This window comes from Herpailurus yagouaroundi, unplaced genomic scaffold, assembly GCF_014898765.1.
Source record: "Herpailurus yagouaroundi ecotype Mexico unplaced genomic scaffold, PumYag 188, whole genome shotgun sequence".
Classification (NCBI taxonomy): Eukaryota; Metazoa; Chordata; class Mammalia; order Carnivora; family Felidae; genus Herpailurus; species Herpailurus yagouaroundi.
In genome coordinates, this window is record NW_024412419.1 from 35,220,259 (window position 1) to 35,242,246 (window position 21,988).

At 36.8% G+C, this 21,988-nt stretch overlaps 1 protein-coding gene across 9 annotated transcripts in view; it reads left to right on the plus strand.

Annotated features, from left to right (window-relative positions):
• The window catches only part of EML4 (EMAP like 4), a 163,672-nt gene that overhangs the window by 92,381 nt on the left and 49,303 nt on the right, over window positions 1-21,988 (plus strand). For 4 of the 9 annotated variants that reach the window (XM_040496613.1, XM_040496610.1, XM_040496611.1 and 1 more), the window contains 8 exons: window positions 386-559; window positions 2,683-2,811; window positions 3,307-3,332; window positions 3,537-3,569; window positions 16,725-16,848; window positions 19,053-19,202; window positions 20,155-20,224; window positions 21,564-21,674. In XM_040496613.1, the coding sequence (XP_040352547.1) occupies window positions 386-559; window positions 2,683-2,811; window positions 3,307-3,332; window positions 3,537-3,569; window positions 16,725-16,848; window positions 19,053-19,202; window positions 20,155-20,224; window positions 21,564-21,674 (817 nt within the window). The remainder of the gene's footprint in view (window positions 1-385; window positions 560-2,682; window positions 2,812-3,306; window positions 3,333-3,536; window positions 3,570-16,724; window positions 16,849-19,052; window positions 19,203-20,154; window positions 20,225-21,563; window positions 21,675-21,988) is intronic. The other 5 variants (XM_040496616.1, XM_040496617.1, XM_040496612.1 and 2 more) reach the window with 3 other exon arrangements.

The window sequence follows — 21,988 nt, forward strand, 5'->3', positions numbered from 1 at the left end:
TAGCATTTAGAGTGTCTTGCACATCATTCAGTATGTTTTACAGACGAAATGGAAAGTGTCACTGATGCTCTGATTTGGGTAAGTTGAAGTCAGCTAAGAGAGCTGCTGCTCTTCCCCAAATCTTCCAAGATGGCAAAATGCATTGGGCTATTTTGGTCTCAAGGGACAATCTTCATAGGATTTTCTTATAAATTCTTCACTGAAGACTTTTAATAGCTTCCAGAACTTTCAAGGAAATATTTTCATCATTATATGAAAGGAGTGTAAGTTGTATTAGCTGTATGATTTAGCATTTTGAATTATATAATAACCACTTTTTCCATCGCTTGATATATCTTCTATTTGTTTAAATATGTGTTGTTCCATGTTATACTTTATTTTACAGTGGTACAGAAAAAAAGAAAGAAAAACCACAAGGACAGAGAGAAAAAAAAGAGGAATCTCATTCTAATGATCAAAGTCCACAAATTCGAGCATCACCTTCTCCCCAGCCCTCTTCACAGCCTCTCCAAATACACAGACAAACTCAAGAAAGCAAGAATTCTACTCCCACCAAAAGGTTTTAACTGTCCCCGAGTACAGAGCTAGGGAATGGTTGTAATGATACCTGAATTCTGTGACTTGAGAAATGTTGGCTATCCATGGATTCCAATAGAAAAGCCTAGTGGCTCCCCCCCCCCCCCCGCCCCTTCTTTGTTGTTAAAATCTGTATTTTAGCTTATTGGGGAGTGAAGATTTAAGGTCAAAATTTCTCAGTTAAAACTGGAAAAAAAAAATCTCTAAGTTATAAACAATTTGATGAAAGGAAGGCCACAATAACTTACTTTGAAACCAAACAATATTTTTATAATAAAATTACAAAATGTTAAAAATTTATATAAACTATGCATAAATTTATAACCATGGCAGAAAATTGCCATGTAATTATCCTCATCATATTTTGGCATCATTACAACCTTGAACTTGCAAGGGCCCTTCTCAGCAAATGGCTCTTCATTTTGACTGCATCTCAGTTTCAGTTTTGGGTTTTGGGAGGATAAGTTCTTGCTTGAGTAGAGAAATCATTTCATCTGGTCTTTTCTATGCTAAAGGCTTGCTTGAGGGCTTCTCTCTGTGTCTGTAATAATTAATATTTTAAAGTTATGAGAGGGGGAGAAGGCAGAAACATTCTAACAATGTGTGTGAGCATAAATTGGGGATCTAAACCTGCATGCTGGGAGTTTAGTGCTACAGCTGCCTTGTAATCAAATATTTAGACCAACTTAATGAAGTTTGCCTGTTTTAGAAATGCAGGTTCAAGCTTTATGATTAGGTATAGATATATTTTATCATCATACTTCTGCTTGGAAATCTTAGGAAAATATTACACCATTCCCAGAACTAGTGAGGAAAATATTTTAGTAAGATAAATGACAACCATTCCTAAAAGATTTATAATGTATTTTTATCTGCTCAGTTTAATAATTCTGTCTCAAATCCCTAATGGAAATTTGGGAAAACAAAACAGTCTTCATTTGATTGATGCATGTTTAACTTTTAAAAACTGCTTTGTCTGTGTGTCTCACGCAGATTCTTTTGCTATCTAAATGGTTTGTAATTTTTTTGCCTGGTGTCATGTGGAGTTCTTCTTGGATATAGTTTATTAATGTTACATGACTTTGGATTGTGTGTGATTAAAGGTGGCTTTTTTATAATCAATCTCTTTAAGGTTCTGATTTGACTTGGTATCTTCTTTGTCCCAGATCTTTTTTTCAGCTTCTTAGGTCTCGTGGAAATGTGCTTGCCATTCTAAATTGCTCTTTGGATATACTATCGCCAGAAGTATTGGAGACTGGATGAGTGGTAGGATAGTTAGCAATGCAACCAAAATATCATTTATAATTCAAAAATTTCATTTATAAATACATGGAATCAGTGTTGATGATAACATTTTTTGTGTTAAGTCATGTTTATTTCTGATCATTGTCTATAAAGGATGTCACAAGAGTTTTACCTTTAGTCCTACATTTTACTTACAAATTGTCATTTGTACTATATACAATGAATTACACAATGATATAAAAGATGAAAACAGCAGCCTTGTAATGACTTTGAAAAAGTACAGGTTAGGGGCGCCTGGGTGGCTCAGTTGGTTAAGCATCCGACTTCCGCTCAGGTCACGATCTCACGGTCCGTGAGTTCAAGCCCCGCGTCGGGCTCTGGGCTGATGGCTCAGAGCCTGGAGCCTGCTTCCGATTCTGTGCCTCCCTCTCTCTCTGCCCCTCCCCTGTTCATGCTCTGTCTCTCTCTGTCTCAAAAATAAATAAACGTTAAAAAAAAAAAATTAAAAAAAAGAAAAAGTACAGGTTATTTTCATAAACTCACACAGTTTCACAAATTATGAGAAATATTTTACTCAGGGATTTAAGCATATAGGTTTTTTTCCTATTCAAAAAAAAGTACAGATTGATTTTTTAATCAAGTAATACTTGTTCTAGCGAGAATTATAAACAGACTTGGTAAATGCCTTGTTTAACTCCTGCACTCATCCAGGCGGAACCTTTCAACTAATCCTTCCTTCTCTTTTCTGGATTAGCTTTAAGGAAATGTTAATTGCTGCTTTTATGTTCTGTTTAAGCTGTCAATTACATGTCATTGCTACTCAAAGAATTTTTCTCTAAGAAATTAATATGTTTCTTCCAGCATAAAACGACCACTGACAACTGAAAAGTCACATAATTCATGGGAAAATTCAGATGAGAGTCGTAATAAATTATTGAGAGCAGTTTCAACATCAAAATTAATATCAAAAGTTATAAAAAATACAGATAAGTAAGTATTATACTTTCTCAGTTATCTGAAAATTATGTGACTGTCATGCTCGCATGTCCAAAAATATGTCTGTTTTGGGATCATTTTTTAAAAATCTATATTATAATGTGTATCTTTTTTTCCTCTAAGTGTATTTTTTTCTTTTAAGTGTTTCCAAAAAAGAAAGACAGCTGTATCTTCCTGTTTGTGTTCCCTACTCAAATAATTAATCTCTCTAATCCTCTAAGATTTGAATATTTTTTGAAGTTCTTTCTATACTTTCACTGTCTAGATGATCTTATGGAATATTCATTGTCTTATAAAACAGTGTATATATTAATAGTTGAGACCAATGACAGACTTGTTAAAATAATGTTGTCCGAATTTCATTTCTAAAGATTTATCTTGGGTGTGGCCTAAGCATTGAAACTTTTAACAATTTCTTTAGGTGATTCTAATGGTAAGCCAAGTAAAATTATAACATAAATGTCCTTTGATTGTCTTCTTTTTTTGTAGGCATAAAGATGTCATCATCAACCAAGGTAAATTAAAAATCCTTTTCAAAGAAAGTATTTCTCTTGCTTTTCTACACCAGTTAAGTTTTTGCTAATTATTAAGAGTATTGACTTATTTTCATTCAGTGTACCTTATCAGCTCATAATAATCAAAGAGAAGTACGTTTATTATAGTCATTTAAGAAAATGCCCAGTTTTTATTGTAAGATATGTCATTTTTGTCTCAACCAGCAAAAATGTCAACCCGTGAAAAAAGCAACCAAGGTAAGAATAAGCTACACAGTTGGTCGCCTCCTAAGTTAATTTCTTCCTGGATCTCTTATTTGGCTTTTCATTATTTATACTCTCTGACTTTCCTCTTAATGACAGAAGTACGTAATTGGGACTAGTGAATCCAACTGCTTTTCCAAAAATCCATCTTATTTCTGGGAGCTCTGAAGATTCAAGGTCAACAGTAGAAATAAACACATCATTACAAAGAGGCATAAAATACTAAAGAGAATTTTCCCCTTTTTAAAAAAAAAAAAAAGTTGTACTTAGAAAAGCCATTTAAAAGATTGATCAATTTTAACTCAGTTTCCTGTCTTGCCAGCCTCATTGCAAATACTCACTCATTTCTTGAAGCTAAGACTGAATATATAATGAGTCTAGCAAATCCATTTCCTCTTGAATTTTTCTTTTATATTAATTGTAATTTCTGGCTACTTGCTGTTGTTGGCTTGTTCTGACCAAAAAAGGAGAGCAGACTTTCCGTAAATGTGTATTCAATTTAATTGCAAGGTAGGTAAGTTCTGTTACATCAGTTTTACATTCTCCTTAGATTGCCTGCAAATTTAATTGAAGCATGCTGTTCTAAATGAAAGCATGTTCTTTCTGTGCATGCTTTTTACAGCTCATTTCTATGTGTCATAGTTATCTTTATTTTCTGGGCTATTGCATTAACCAGATACAAGGTGGTTAAAATTTTTGTTAGAGATTAACTTGATTGCTATGGATTTTTCCTGTTTTTGATTTTAATCAGAAAAGAAATGTTTATTTGTAATCTTTGGATCATTTGTTTTTGCATAGAAAGTCTAAATGAAATTGATTTTTGCTGTCATTATTCTATGTTAGGTCATACTTTCTTCCTCTTTAGAAATAAGTATAGCTTAAGTAATGGTTGAAATACTTTAAGGAAAAAAATGAAATTTAATGTATAAAGACAATTCTTACTATATATCAAACATTTTTTTAAAAATAGAGGTAGTGATAACTAGTGGAAAGAGCTGTGAGTGGAGAGTCTCTCTTTAGAATTTGGTCTTGGCTCTTCTGCATAATAGCCTTGTGATCTAGACAAAATGACAATGTCTCTGTGTAGTTTTCTGATCTGAAGATAATACCTATAAGGCTTACTTAACATGACTGCTGAAGAATGAAATAATGTATATGAAAGTGCTTTAAAAACAGAAAACATTGTAACTGTAAAAAGGCGCTATCATTACAATGTTTTGCTAAAAAGCTCAGATTTTATACAATCCTCCTAGAGCTGCCTGCCATTTTCTTACGTTGTAGAATGTTCTTTGGAAGGAAAAAAGAACATAAGATTAGTATATAGGTGATTGGTTTGTGTTGGTGACAATTTTCAAAGCCATTCAGGTAAGCAGGCAAATAAATATACTTAAGAGGGAAGGGAAGGATTTTGCCACAGAAGCATCACTAAGCAGGGTTTTAGCCAGTGTCTAGGAAGAAGGATGGAATGAAAAGCTAGAAGAGGAGATAGAAAAATAAATTCTGTTAGAAGAATTTTAGCTCAAAAAGATTGTCCCAGATGTTGGAATTTATTAATGTCAAGCGTTTCTTGCATTTAGCCTTATTTTTGGAATTTGAGTCTATTACTTTTCCACTTCAATCAGTTATATTTTGTCTGGATATAGATTCTATCACTGGAGTGTCCCTTCATAGAAAACTTTTGTGCTGCAGCCTGTGAGGTAGTTGAGGCCTGACTGTGATTGAGACAGAGCCTATAGAAAGAAGTAGATGGAATCTAGATGTTTTAAGAGGTAAGATAGGTAGGGTATAGGAGGTAAGGAACAATGGGAATCTATGAAGGCTAGCTTGAGCAACTAGGTAAGGGGTATCTACTAAAATGAACATTTGAGGAGGAGGAGAAGAAGGAGAGGTGTGGAAAAGAATAAAAGGTTTGGAATTCAGTTTCTGTAAGACAATTTACTTGTAGAGATGCGTAGCTAGCAATGTAGTATCAATGTTAAAACGTGTATTTTGTAGTCCAGAGACTGGTTTCACATGTGACCTTGAGCACATTTTTTTGCCTTCTTAAGTCTTTGTTTTCTTCTTGTTGAGACCATAATAAACCTTCAAAGAGTTCATACAAACATTAAAGGTAAAGTGTAGTATCTGGCACATAGTACCAGGTAAATTTCAGTTATATATATATATATATATATATATATATATATATATATGTCTGACAGTTTAAATCTTGCACTTAAATAAATATGTGTAGTGAGATGAAAAGATAACCATTAAATAGATGATCTTCATTTGATATAAGCTGTAGGTATATTTTTAAAGTTTGCATTCATTTTGCATGGCATATTTTACAGCACATTTTCTTGTACTTTAGGTATTAATCCAAAATACCTATCATTTTTGGACAATCTTTTAAAAATGTGATTTATTAATTTCTTTAGCTATGTTTTGACAATGACAAGTGTGACTTGCTCCAAGCCATCTGCTTTGATTTGGGAAGAAGACTATTTACATTTGGTACATTAGGTGAGTGGTAGCAGAGAAAAGCTGGACCTGAAAGACCTGTGTCCTTCAGCCATAGTAGAGTACGAGAAGAGCTATTAAACTGCATATTTCGATCAGTACTCAGGCAGAAGGAAGAGAACTGTAGTTGAAAGGAGTAGGAGATGGAATGGAACGGGATGTACCCAGGATAGTCTGAGGCTAGGTGTGGGAGGTAGGATAGGTTATACCACCAAAAAGAGGCTCTTACTCAGTCATTCACTCAAATCCCTGAAATGTAAGTCACTTTTCTCACTAGTTCTGTTGGATTCTGCTCCACAGACTTAGCACATCAAGTTAGACTGTGACTAAGTTTTCCTATAGGGTTATTCATTGTTAGGTGTAGCGGATAGGTTCTAATACAGTGCCATTCATTTTCAGTAAGTTATTGATGAGAAAGTCTTTTGAGCTAACTTAGGGGGCTATAAACACCTTTTATAAATTATTTAGAGATTCTCAGTGACTAGCCTAGTGCCTGGAGCTCCATAAATATTGTTAAATAAATGAGTGACTGGGGCAGAAGTGATGAATATTTTTTATACCACTGTTTTCTAGGGAAACTCCAGTTACTTGGATGGAAATTATTTTGGGGGAATGGAGTCCAAATCTATTTGAAGTGAATTAAGTCTTCATAAGGCCAGGATACCACATAACTTAATGCTGTTTAGAATTAGCACATAGTTAAGTCTGATCATGTTGAGAACTTGAATGACTCAGATCCACTTACTGGGGAGATATCTGCTTAATTGAGGAAAAGGGAACTTACCAGTCACCAGATCACACTCTTACTTCCTTTCATAGTGCTGCCTCACTGCTCTAAGCTTAGATTCATTCTTGCTTAACTACCAAATCGATGCAGTAGGGTCTTGATTACAGGTGTGTTTAGATGGGAGAACAGTTATTACAATATCTTAGAGAATTGAAAAGTAACTATTTCTTGCTAGTTATCTGGCTAAAAATGACTGCAGATGAAAACTACTTTAAAAGTCATTTTGAAATATGTATTTAAAACCCTTCAATAATTTGGTGTAGCAAAAACAGTTATTCAGATAATCTGAAAATAATAAACTCATTTACAAAATTGGGAAAAGGAAGGAAAATGGAGTAATCTTGTCATTTTAACAACTATTATAGTTCTGATACATTTCTTTATTCTTTATCAGATACACATTTTAAACATTCACTCATTTAACAAATATTTATTGAGTGCTTATTTTGACAGATCCTATCTTTAGGCACTTGGGGATACAGCAGTTACAGTTTCTGTGCTCTGTGGCACTTACATTCTACATGATAAGAAAAAAATAACGTGTCAGGAGGTAATACATACTGAGATATGTAATGAGCAGTTAAGTAGCAAAAGCTTCATTAGGCACCTCACTTAGAAAGGGACGTGTTACAGCAGAAAAAGTGCAAGAATATTAAACATGAGTCCTGGTTAGAGGTGAAATGACCTGCACCATAAAAAAAGGTTAAAGAATTGGGGTGCCTGGGTGGCTCGGTTGGTTGAGCACCCAACTTCAGCTCAGGTCATGATCTCATCGTTCACGGGTTTGAGCCTCATGTCAAGCTCTATACTGACAGCCCAGAGCCTGGGGCCTGCCTGGGATTCTGTGTCCCCCTCTTTCTTCTTCCCACCCCCACTCACACTCTTGTCTCTCTCTCTAAAAAATAAACATTAAAAAAAATTTTTTTAAGTTAAAGAATCCATATACTAAATGACTGAAATTATGAATGTGAGTTAGGAATTTGCCAAAGGAAATTATGGAAAGAAGCGAAACATTATTCATCTGATAATAAATTTTTCCTATGTCTTGGACCTCAGTTTCCTCACATATAGTAAGGCTTAGACTAGATGTTGCCAGTCTTCTTTAATAACTTTTTAAAGCATTTTCTTGCAACAGAAAATGGAGGACAGCTCCCCGCCCCCAACCTTAATTAACTTGCTTTCAATCTACCCTTTAAAGAGTTTCAGTGTAGGTGCTTTTGTTCATGCCATGTGTTGTTTTCTGACTTGTTGGTTCTGGGCATGGTCTGTCCTAAAACCTTATCACACCTGTGTAAACTGAGCATTGTGTCTGAAAGAATAGCTAAAATGTATCTGTACGAATATATAGGATAGCAGTGTTCGGCTGACACTGTCTTATGTTATGTTACCTACTGAGAGGGAGGGAGTGTATTGTCACCTGCTGAGAGGGTGTGCCGTTTGAAACAAACCCAGTAAGCCAAAAGCCCTTAGTTGAGCCACAAATAGAATTTATCCTTGTTAAGGTAGTATCCAAAACTTTGCAATTCCAGAATTTGGGAAGAAGAGTGCTAGCTTTAAGTCTGTTCCAGTGTAAATAGGCACAAAGGGCAGGAAACCAAACATTGCATTTCCAAAAAACATACTCACTTCTGAAATTTAGATACTGGCTTATTTTAAGTAGGCGGCATAAACATTACTTGGAACCCTAGGTCTGAGATTTGTCCAGGTATTCTTGATATTTTAAAAGGAAACCAGACAGGAGAACCTTTTCTTTGTTAAAGATTCCTTGAGTCCTGTGAAGCAGAGATCTTATTTCTTGATGTTGTTGTTAACAGTCTTCTAGATTAAAATGTTTAAAGACTGTCCAGTTATTATTTTTAATATAAACAATCCCAACTTTTTTTTTCTTACATTTATTTATTTTTTGATAGAGACCGAGCACAAGTTGGGGAGGGACAGAGAGAGGAGACACAATCTGAATCAAGCTCCAGGCTCCGAGCTGTCATCACAGAGCCTGACACGGGGCTCGAACTCACAAACCACGAGATCATGACCTGAGCCGAAGTCGGACACTTAACCGACTGAGCCACCCAGGCGCCCCTAAACAATCCCAACTTTTAAGAACTGGGTGGCTCAGTCGGTTAAGCGACCGACTTTGGCTCAGGTCATGATCTCACACTCTGTGAGTTCGAGCCCCACGTCGGGCTCTGTGCTGACAGCTCGGAGCCTGGAGCCTGCTTCAGATTTCTGTGTCTTCCTCTCTCTCTGCCCCTCCCCGCTCATGCTCTCTCTTTCTCTCTCAAAAATAAACAAACATTAAAAAAAATAATTAAAAAAAAAGAATATTTGTTCTTGACATCCTCTTTCCTTATTTTCAGCTGAGAAAAACATTCCAACCTGCCACTTTTGGAAATGGAGAATAAGACTTTTCGTAACAGAACATAATAGTCTTGTGCATATTTATTTTATTCTGGTTAAAGACTTTTCATCCATATTGTATTTTCACAACCCCCAGGCATAAGCTTTTTAAAGAGTCTAAACTAGGGACGCCTGGGTGGCGTCAGTCAGTCAGTTAAGTGTCCGACTTCAGCTCAGGTCAATCTCATGCATGGTTCCTAGGTTTAAGCACAGTGTCAGGCTCTGTGGTGATAGCTCAGAGCCTGGAGCCTGCTTTGGATTCTGTGTCTCGCTCTCTGTCTGTTCCTCTCCCCTCCCCACCCCCACTGTCTCTCTCTCAAAGATAAATAATGTTAGAATAAATAAATAAATGAATGAATGAATGAATAAATAAATAAAAGTCTAGACTAGAAAATGCGGTTAACCAGAAAAGTCTCCATTCTTCAAGCATGTCGGTGAACTGAGATAGCATGGTTAGAAATCCATTCTGTCGAGAAATGGCAGTTAAGCTCTATATGTGTTTCTTACTCTCTCACTTGTTACTGTTTTCCTGAAGCACTTTGAAAAGAATTCTGAAACTTGTGATTAGGCTTAGCAAGCAAGAGATATAATTTATCAGTGACACATACTGAGATTGCAGGAAGAATCGTAGCAAATCACATGCCATGTTCCTGAACTGTACTTCTAATTGGTTCTCCACAGAACAGTTTTACCAGAAATATTCTGTTGACTATTTCCTTTAATAAAGCTTTTAAAACTTTTTTAAGATGGTGAAATATTTTAATCTTTCTAAAAATACATACAGGGGCGCCTGGGTGGCGCAGTCGGTTAAGCATCCGACTTCAGCCAGGTCGCGATCTCGCGGTCGGTGAGTTCGAGCCCCGCGTCAGGCTCTGGGCTGATGGCTCAGAGCCTGGAGCCTGTTTCCGATTCTGTGTCTCCCTCTCTCTCTGCCCCTCCCCCGTTCATGCTCTGTCTCTCTCTGTCCCAAAAATAAACAAACATTGAAAAAAAAAATTAAAAAAAAAAATACATACAAATACTATAGCAAGCATCCATATACAAAGGACTCAGATTTCTTAAATCTTTATTTTGCTTTGATTCAGGTATTATTTATTTGTTTGTTTGCTTCAATATTTGTTTATTTTGAGAGAGAGAGAGCACACACACTAGCAAGGTACGGTCACCTGGAGAATCCCAAGCAGGCTCCTTGCTGACAGTGCAGAGCCTGACAGCCAGGAGATCATGACTTGAGCTGAAATCAGGAGTCTGTTACTTAACCAACTGAGCTCCCCAGGTGCCCCAGCTCAGGTTGTTTTTTAAAGAAATAGAACATTAAGGGTAAAGTTGAAACCTCTCCTTAATTCTGTTTAAGTAGAATTTCATATACAGGTTTTTATTGTTTCCTTGGGGCCTCCTGGTTCGCTTCCTGCTATGGTTAATTGAAAAGGAGTTAGAGGGGTAAATGTTTTGATATCTGAAGTTTCTCTTTTGAATATCTTATTTTTTCTGAATTTCTTATTTTTAAAAAAATTCTAACTTGGTATATTCAGATAAAATGAAAAAAACCTTAATTTCATGCTTAAAATAACTTCCTAAGGATATAAATGAGAGATTTGAGGGAGTTTTTTAAAATACAGTCCTATTTTGCTTAGTTCAGAAAAGCTTTCAGGGTGCCTTGGTGGCTTAGTCCGTTAAGTGCCCAACTCTCACGGTTTGTGAGATCGAGCCCCGCATCAGTCTCTCTGCTTTCAGCACAGAGCCGGCTTCAGATCCTCTGCCCCTCCCCGACACGTGCTCGCTGGTGCACTCTCAAAAATAAACATTAAAAAAAAAGTTTTCAGCAATACAGCAACAAGTCTTTTAGAAGTTTTATGTGTCCTATATTGTTGAACTAGACTTCTTTCCCATCTTTTGCCAAAGAATGCCTTTTTCAGATAGTGAAAAATGATCCAAAATGCTTAAGCAAACACCCATATCTGATTATCTTGAAGTGATTTTAATGACAATCACAGTTGGAAACAAAATATCAAAGAGAAATCTGATTAAAGGAGGTTTAGATTCAAGAAACTAACTACAAGTGGGCTTATTACTGTAATTAGTATATGAGTTGATTCACAGTTAAATAAGACTTGGTTATGTCTCTGTTGTAAGCTCCTAAAAGGCTGGGTTCACTTCTTCTATATTTTCATTGTGCACTCTCACTTCACCTTGCTACCTCCATGTCATTAAAAATTCCAGGGGCGCCTGGGTGGCTCAGTCGGGTGAGCATCCGACTTCAGCTCAGGTCATGATCTCAAAGTCTGAGTTCGAGCCCCGCGTCGGGCTCTGTGCTGACAGCTCAGAGCCCGGGGCCTGTTTCAGATTCTGTGTCTCCCTCTCTCTCTGACCCTCCCCCATTCATGCTCTGTCTCTCTCTGTCTCAAAAATAAATAAACGTTAAAAACTAAAAAAAAAAAAAAAAAAGAATTCCATAAAATTTACTAGCCAGTAAGTCTGAACAAAGAAAATTAAGGTAACATTTTACTACTTGGTCACATTTTTCAAATCTGAGTTCTTGTCCTAGCAAGTAAAACATAACACATAATACAGTAATACATAATACTTGGCAAGCACCCCAACTAAGAATTTTTAAATCTGCGAAATAGGAGGGTTACATTATATCCTTCTAAATCCACACCCCCCTTTTTTATTCAGGAATCTAATTTTATCTATTTTGACAGCTAAACCTTTGAAAAGGTTTAGACTTTATTGTACAAATCAAGTTCCCTATTCAAAGTCCAAAGAGTTTTAAAGATCACACTGTTTCATTGGAATTTTAAAATATTAAGTTATTACTATAGTGTAACTGAATAATTAACTAGGACTTGATATCTCTAGAGAATAAATTCTTTTTAAGGAAAGATTTTAGCCTACCCAAAATGCTCTTTGTCACTTTCTACTATAAAAGTATAGTCAGTATTTCTAGCCTCTTGTTTACCCACCTGTTCTGGAGCTTTATGGTTTTGGGGAATACATCTGTTCTACAGAAAAAGCTCAAACTAAGTAAAGATTTTCCAATTTTCTGTTTGCTGGAATTAGATAGCATCACACTCTCCTACATTATAGTTAAATACGAATTTCAAATTCCAGATTTGGGTTAGTGGGGGGGGCTTTTTGGTTCTAAAGATAGTAAAATACAAATAAAGGTGAGGGGTGCCTGGGTGGCTCAATCAGTTGAGCATCTGACTTTTGATTTCAGCTCAGGTCATGATCTCACGGTTCATGAGTTTGAGCCCCATGTTGGGCTCTGCACTGACAGCTCAGAGCCTGCTTGGGATTCTCTTCCTCCCTCTCTCTATGCCCCTCCTCAGCTCATGCTCTGTCTCTCTCTCTCTCTCTCTAAATAAGTAAACTATTAAAAAAATAATAAAATACAAATAAAAGTGGATTTCTAAAATGGAAACTTTGGGGAGAAAGATGTGTTAAACTGTAAGCATTCTAGATGTTCAGAGGCTTTCTGTAGGCAGTACTCATTATACAAATAAGTACAGGGGCGCCTGGGTGACTTGGTCGGTTAAGCGTCCGACTTCGGCTCAGGTCATGATCGCACAGTCCGTGAGTTTGAGCCCTGCGTCGGGCTCTGGGCTGACAGCTCAGAGCCTGGAGCCTGTTTCAGATTCTGTGTCTCCCTCTCTCTCTGCCCCTCCCCTGTTCATGCTCTGTCTCTCTCTGTCTCAAAGATAAATAAACATTAAAAAAATAAAAAAAAAAAAATAATAAGTACAGTCATTGTCCAAAGCCCGAAGCTCTGCTATTGCCTTTGAAAGCCTTTGTGTTGTTCTTTTTTTTTTTTTTAATCTCTAAGTCCAAAAAGAGAGCAAGCTGTAGGAAAAAAAAGCACTTAGGGGAACTGATCGAGGAGCAGAGTATGCCACTACTAACTTCCTTGTTCACTTTTGCCTTTTACTATTAGTCTATGAAAGGTTAATAAATTTTAATAAGTATGTTTTAAATAAATGAGTAACTTTGGGGCACCTGGCTAGCTCATTTGGTAGAGCATGCAACTCTTTTGATCTTGAGGTCTTGAGTTCAAGCCCCATGTTGGTGGTAGGGTTTACTTAAATATATAAGTAACTTTAATAACCAGTTATTTGTATCTGTATGAATCATTTCAGCAATACTGCTTTTTCAGAACACCTTAGATAACTATCCCAAAAAGTTTGGAGTAAGATCATTTTGCAATTTGGAGCACTTTGCAAGATAGGACAGCTGCAGGATAGGCTAGCCTAGGGGAGATGCTAAAGTAGAAGATTAAATTAACAAGACTTAAGCAGACAGAAGGGGAAGTGCCAGCAGTGAGAAGGACAAAGAAAGGAAGTGTTAACATCCGGTGTTTCAAATTTCTGCCTAGCATTCACTCTTCCCAAAGATAGTAGAGCAGAAACATCTTCCTCTTCTTTTGTACTCTCTGATTTCCTACTCTTGGGATCCAGAGCTCAAGCTTCTATTATTTGGATTATAAGTAAGCTGTATTGTCAGGTACTTGGACTTCTGTGGACCAACCTGAGGACCTTACTACTGTCTGAAAAGTACTATCCAATAGAAACATAATGTATAATAACACATATGTAATTTAAAATGTTCCAGTAGCAGGGGCATCTGAGTGACTCATTTAAGCATCTGACTCTAGATTTCAGCTCAGGTCATGATCTTGAGGTCGTGAGTTCGAACCCCACATTGGACTCTGCACTGAGCGTGGAGTCTGCTTGAGATTCTCTCACCCTCTCTTCTTTGCCCCTCCCCTGCTCATATTCATTCATTCTCTCTCTCTCTCTCTCTCTCTCTCTCTCTCTCAAAATAAACATTACAAAAAGGTACATGATAGAATCAGAATTCTAGCTTATTTGCCTATACACACTATTCTGTGGACAGTCATTTTAAGGCTTATGAAGAGATTTTCCAGTGTGTTAAATCATATAAGCAGTTCCTAGACAGTATTCAGAATGGTCTCAAATCCTTCTCAAAGGGAAGGGAATAAATATTTGTTGAGGACCTCATATTATCCTTTACAGTGTGAAGTCTTATTTAATTGATCATAATCACAGGTGGTAAATCATAGTATCATTTTATATAATAAGAAAATGAGGCCAGGGGCACCTGGGTGGCTCAGTTAGTTAAGTGTCCGACTTTGCTCAGGTCATGATCTCACGGTCCGTAAGTTCGAGTCCCGCTTTGGGCTCTGTGCTGACAGCTCAGAGCCTAGAGCCTGCTTCAGATTCTGTGTCTCCTCCTCTCTCTGCCCCTCCCATGCTTATGCTCTGTCTCTCTCTGTCTCTCAATAATAAATAAACGTTAAGAAAAAAAAACTTTAAAAAAAAAAAAAAAGGAAAGAAAATGAGGCCGAAGTCACGCAACTAGGAAGTGGTAAAGCTGGAACACAGATCTCAGTCAGTCTTTTTCCAGAGCTCATGTTCTTTCCACTATAATGTATTGTGTCCCTCAGTCTCAGGAATTGTTTATGGTTCCTAGATGACATACTTGGCCTCCAACATATATACTGCCAATTTCCAGAAAGGGAAAGCACTTTCATCCTGATGTGTATTGCCATTGTTATGTTAGAAAAGTTGACAAGCACTAGATAGTTCCTTTGCTTTTACTTAGTTGTTTGTGCTGCTAAAGGAATAATTGATAAATAATAACGGACAGAAGAATCAATATGGTATTCTTAGCTTTCTCTCTTCGCAAAAGGGAGCTTTTATTTTCTTTGATACTATTATCCCTAACCCATTCCCTTCCCTGGACATGGGATCTCTTCTAGGTGGTGATAGAAGCATCTACTAATTGTTTTGTTTTTTCATTCAGAAAGCATTTATGATATACACCCCTGATCAAAGATCCTAGGGGAAATTCTAAGGAACAGGATATCTACCTCTAAGAATTTGTATTCTTTAAAAAAAAAAAAAAAAAAAAAACTTTGAGGGAAAATTATATAACAAATTGATACCTATAAGAAAATAAACTATACAAAAAAGGACAAGGAGACACAGATAAATACGATTGCAGAAGAGAAATAGTTGCAGCTGGTAATCATTTAGTTCTCATCAGAGTCCAGCTGTGCTAAAAATCATCAGGAAGCAGAGCCCACTCTTAGATTCAGAAGTAATAAAGACCTACATCATGTGGTGTGAAAACTGTGGCGTGGGAGGTCTTAGCCTGTTCTTAGATCAATCCATGAGGCCAAGCACAAGTGAGTAATAATAATAAAAATAACTTGAACTTCTCACCCATAACACAGTTGTTTAATCTGACTCTGAAGAAATACTTGCAGACGTTCATCAAGTAATTTATCTTTCCTTCTTCCATGGTTTGCATCATATAAACTATTGAATTATTACGTACTCTTCTACTTAGTAGCTTAGGTCATTATTAGAGGTCCTAGAGTTGTATCAGCCTCAGGTTGATGACCACATGTGCAGTCTGTTTCTAATGCTGTTTTTTCATAGCAAGCCAAACAAGTTGGTAGGTGCTAGACATTTCCTAGGCTTTTATACTGAATCCCTTACTTTCATCTTCCCATTCAGGTTCTCTTGTAGCCATTTCACAATCATTGTCAACATTTATTAAACTTACCTAGATGTAGGTCATTGGAATGCTGGGCCAAGGAGGGGTGTTCATTGTTTTTAAGGAACAAACTCATCTGTTTAGTGAAGTTTTGTTTCCTTTTGTAAAAGATTCACAACAAATATGATTTGATTCTAGACGTGTCTAACATTTTTAGTTTTAGATTGTTGCAGATCTTATAAACAACTATTTGGTCTATGTAAAGATGTTTTAGAACCTATACTGCTAATTAGAAAACTGTTTCGTAGCACTGTCTTTTAAAAATGTTAGCATATTGTAATTGAATTTAAAAATGTTAGCATATTGTAATTGAATTTAATTGTTTAGGCCCAGCCCTGATTGTAGGCACAGTCCTGCAGTGAGGAAAGTTGGTCTTCTTTCCAGCTGTACTCGCTGTGAATAGCAGAGCTCTTGTCTTCTCTCTGTATCCTGACTTGGGAGGCTGTGTGACTCCTCTCATTATGGTATATTCTCAGGCCATGTTTTTTGTATGTCATTAAACATCAGTAGGTTGATCAGGTAGTGTGGTAGATACGGTTGTCATCTGCCCTGATAATCTTTTTCTTCTTTTCAACTGTCAGAAAAACTTCCATCATAATTTTTTTTTTTTTTTTTTTTTTTTTTTTGCATTTTTCTACCTCAACCTTCCTGACCTCCTTGTTTAGTTTAATTGTGAAAATAGGTATTCTCACTTAAGGAAACGACCGGTATTTTTTCCCTACAATGTTTTAGACAAAGTCTTTATATAAAAATGATTACATATAAGAATAAAACTCTGTACTAGCTATTTTTGTCTTGCTCTTACTATATCACCTTAAAAGTCCACTTTTCTCTGGTTATTCACAAAACTGACTTATTTTTTTTGTCTTATGTTTCAACAGAAGGAGAATATGTTAAAATGTTTATGCGAGGTCGGCCAATTACAATGTTCATTCCTTCTGATGTTGAAAACTATGACGACATCAGAACAGAACTGCCTCCTGAGAAGCTGAAACTGGAGTGGGTGTATCCTCTACTGTGACAGCAAATGTGTTCACTTTGTCTTCAGTTTAAGAAAAATTAGTTTACCTAACCTCTGTCAAAATTGTTGTTGTACGACGGGGGCCCCAGTGACTTACTTGATTGAGTGTTCAACTCTTGATTTCGGCTCAGGTGTTGATCTCCTCATTCGTGAGATTAACCCTGCATCAGGCTCTGCGCTGACAGCGCAGCATCTGCTTGGGTTCTCACTCTCTCCCTGCAGCTCCTCCGCTCATGTTCACAGGCACACACACCTGCTCTCTCGAATAATTAAACTATTAAAAAAATTCTCTTTATACAAGAAAAGTGTGATGAGGATAGCAACCACCTGAGAAAGTAAAAAAATGTTACCTCTCATCCTCCACATATTACGTGTATTTTGCCAATAGCAATTTAAAACCACCCAAATTATAATAATTTTGGATAGGGCAAACAGTGTTCTACGAACATCATGGTAGGTATTTGCGATGTGGTAGAGAAGACATTGGAATGGAATTAGAAGAATCAGCCCCACCAGCCCCAGTGAACCTTACTTCACTTACAAGTTAATAACTCCTACTTCACTGAGCTTTTGTAAGAATTAAATAAGAAAACATCAGTTAAGCATTTTGTAACCTGTGAAATAATGTAAATTATTTTATATAAAGACATCAAATTAACAAGGTGATTCTAATTCCAGAATTAACCTGTCAGCCAGACTTGGTAAAAAATGACTATATAAAAGAGCTCTCTTAATTTCCCTTAAAAATTTTTCTCTCGGAACCTTTGAGAAAGTCCACGAAGCAGAATGGAGTCAGTAGTTTGAACTCAACTTTTTGCCCCCATTCTGTACCCACTTCCCCTGCCCTTTGATTCATTCCCTCCTTTCCACACAAATTAGCTTTGGAAAACTCACCAATCCTGTAATTCTGTACAACTTTTTTTTTTTTTTAATGTTTGTTTATTTTTGAGAGAGAGAGACAGAGTGCAAATGGGAGAGAGGCAGAGAGAGAGGGAGACACAGAATCTGAAGCAGGTTCCAGGCTCTGAGCTGTCTGCACAGAGCCTGACGCAGGACTTGAACCCACGAACCATGAGATCATGACCTGAGCTGAAGTCGGATGCTTAACCAACTGAACCACCCAGGCACCATCTGTACAACTTTTTAGTATATGCGCTGCCGAAGTGAGCCCTCTACGACTTTTTAATAAACACTACCAAACTGTGCCTGGCTGTCTTACTCATTTTTCTTTTAGTTTATTTTTACTTATTTTGAGAGACAGACAGACAGACAGACATAGCAAGCAGGGCAGAGAGAGAGGGAGACAGAATCCCAAGCAGGCTCAGTGCTATCAGCACAGAGTTCGATGCAGGGCTTGGACTCACAAACCGTGAGATCATGATCTGAGCCGAAATCAAGAGTTGGACACTTAACCAACTGAGCCACCCAAGTACCCCTGTCTTACTCATTATTTCAGTCAAGCATAAATGTCATTTTCTCCACCCTTCTTTTGATCCCTCTCTTCACTTTCTCTCCATTTAAATTAGGTGTTCCTTGTTTAGTTTATTTGTGAAAATAGGTATTCTCACTTAAGGAAACGACCACTATTTTTTCCCTTGTCTTTCCACAATTTCTAATGATATATTTAGTGTTTGTTTTTGTCATCGTTGCCAGAGCTAAGCTCCAGGGACACAGGTGTCCATTCATTTTGTTCAGAAGTGTATGTTCTGCTCTGTGCCTGCCACATGTTAGGAACTCAGTATGTATTTGCAGAATGAGGGAACTAAGTTTTGTGCACATTAAAAACTCAGGGTTGTTGGGGCGCCTGGGTGGCGCAGTCGGTTAAGCGTCCGACTTCAGCCAGGTCACGATCTCGCGGTCCGTGAGTTCGAGCCCCGCGTCAGGCTCTTGGCTGATGGCTCAGAGCCTGGAGCCTGTTTCCGATTCTGTGTCTCCCTCTCTCTCCGTCCCTCCCCCGTTCATGCTTTGTCTCTCTCTGTCCCAAAAATAAATAAACGTTGAAAAAAAAAAATTAAAAAAAAAAAAAAAAAAACTCAGGGTTGCACCCTAGCTAGTGGCAGGACTTGAGTTTCTTAGTTCTGATGATGCATTCTGGTTTTCTTTATACTTTCCTGATTCCCTTAGGGATCCATGAAAAACTTTACACCTTAAAAATAATACTTATTAAAAACCTTGACTCCTGTTTAAGATATGGTTACCGAGGAAAGGACTGCCGTGCTAATGTTTACCTTCTTCCTACCGGAGAAATAGTGTATTTCATAGCATCAGTAGTAGTACTGTTTAATTATGAGGAGAGAACTCAGCGACACTACCTGGGTCACACAGACTGTGTGAAATGGTTGGTATCATTTAATACTTGTGTTTTTCTTTGTCATTTTTGCATTTCTTTATAATTTGGGTTTTTCAGAAATGATTTCTTCTGGAGAGCTCAGATCTTAAGGATATTATGGGTATTGTGTAGATATATTTTAAAAAGCACTTTAATATGGGGAAGCGGTAGTGGAATCTTTTCTTAAGACAATTTTAATTGATACTATTCTGGAAAGGAATGAGCAGTACATAACAAGAGCAAAAAATTTACATTCTTAATAAGCTTACCCTTTGGTTGCAAGATATAGAAAGGAGTCTAAATATGTACAGGAAGACATCTTTAAAAAAAAAAAAAACTTTGCTAGTCACTCGTATGTTGATCATGAGGAATGTGGGCATGTATGCTACACAGTTTTCAGTCTTAAAATTTTCATGCCCCAAATCTGACCTAAGGGTTCAGCATTAAGAGCTAATTAAAAGGTTGGAGGTACTATGTGAAGATGTTCATTGTGTTCCTTTGTAGAAAAGTAGAAATGGTAGAAGAGCTGTTAATAAGATGCATACGGATGATGTCACAAAAGGGGAATATGCTGATGTTGACACAGTTTGCACAGTGCACGACTGCACCTTCCCTGTAATAAAACCATCTGAGTATGCATGCCTATGTGCAGGACTAGAAAGGAGCTGGAACAGATGAAGACATTTTAACTTACCCTGTAATTGTGAATATGTGTTTTCTTCAAATTTGGGGCTCCATTAATTTGTTTAACAAAGAAAGAAAAAGTGCAGCCGAAAACTTAGGAAAAAACATCTTCTAGATGATTGATGTTTATTTGATTTGCTCAAGAAAACAGGTCACAATGAGAATTTTTTTAATGATTAAAAATGTTTGAAAATTGATAAATGTTAATATTATGGCATACTTTCGGCTACTTGAAATGTTTCCCATATTTAAAACTGTTGTTAATACTGCTTTTTAGCCTTGCTATACATCCTGACAAAATTAGGATCGCAACTGGACAGATTGCTGGAGTGGATAAAGATGGAAGGGTGAGTGCCATAGGGTTCTGCATGCTGTATCAGTGACATTGTCATTAGAATGGAGTTGATAGGAATTTTAACCGCAGCTCATTTATTTCATTCTTTTAAAATTTGGCAGCTAAGGGATTTCTAGTATAAGCAGGGAAAAAATAGTAGAATGTAAGAAGATTCCAAAAAACAGAATCATACTACTTAAATATTTTTCTCTAAAAATAAGTGTTCTCCCTAAGGAAACTATTTACTTGTAAAATTGGGAGGACTTGTAAGCTTGTTGATTTTTTTTTTAACATAGCATAACTTATCAGTGTTTGCTAGAAGGTACCGCATTTTCATTATGTTGATGGACCTCTTGACTTTTTTTTTTTTAATTTTTTTTTTAACGTTTATTTATTTTTGAGACAGAGACAGACAGAGCATGAATGGGGGAGGGTCAGAGAGAGGGAGACACAGAATCTGAAACAGGCTCCAGGCTCTGAGCTGTCAGCACAGAGCCCGATGCAGGGCTCGAACCCACGGACCGCGAGATCATGACCTGAGCCGAAGTCGGCCCCTCAACTGACTGAGCCACCCAGGCGCCCCCCTCTTGACTTTATATATGACTAGAACTGATAACACTTTAAAAATGTCAGTTCCTATTCAGTATTATTAAATTGGCTTATATAACAAATCCCTTATTTGTAAGGATCAGCAATGAATATTATTGATGATTGATTAACATGTGTATGACTATACCCATGACATTCTCTGGCTTCAGTTTATTTAAAGAAAAGGAGTCAGAATGGTTATAATGGATGACTTCTAAGGCCCCTTCCAGTTCCAAATTCTATTTAAGAACTGTTTGGTTAGCAATGTATTGGACACTTACTAGAAAAAAAGTATTATTTTCCTAGAAATGAAGGTAATGTTAAAAGCAGAGTATCCAGAGCAAATTTGCCTTGGTTAGACTCCTAACTCCACCTTCTAATAGCTGTATAACTTTGGGCAAGTTATTCAAATCTAAGTTTCCTCATCTGTTAAATGGTAATTATAACAGTACATAGTTTATGGGATTAAATGAATCAATACATGCGATGTACTTAGAATAGTGTATGACATAGTTAATACTAAATCATTTGCTGCTACTGTTATCACTGTTGTTATTTTCTTGTTTTCATGGTATGAGAAGAAAATATCTGCTCAAGATTCTTTGGGGTCATGTCTAAATGTAGTAGCTATTTTATATTAGATGTTTATCCAGACCCACTGCTTTTGAAAGATGGAATGCAGTTCTGTGTGATGGTAGTATTTACTTGCATCCACCTGAATACCAGTTAGTCTTGCTATTGTATTTTTCCCCTTGTTTTTGCAGCCTCTGCAACCCCATGTCAGAGTGTGGGATTCAGTTAGTTTATCCACTCTGCAAATTATTGGACTTGGGACCTTTGAGCGTGGAGTAGGATGCCTGGATTTTTCAAAAGCAGTAAGTAACAATTTTTAAGGAAGTAAGCAAGCTGCAGGAAAGAAGTCAAGCTCAATTTTGTGTCTGTGTCTGTGTTCATAGAAAGTGATAACTCTGAATTGTTAGCTGTTGCTTAGCAGTGGCCAGCATTTTAACCTAGGTACTAAAGTACTCTGGTTTAAGTGGGATACAGGTTGTTATACTTAATTATACTTTTGTTCTGTTCTGAACTAGGATTCCAGTGTAATAGGAAATTGTTAGAGAAATATATGTATAGCATGGTCCAGTTGAAATAAGCAGTAAGATATGCTTTTGCTTCAGCTTGAATCATGGAA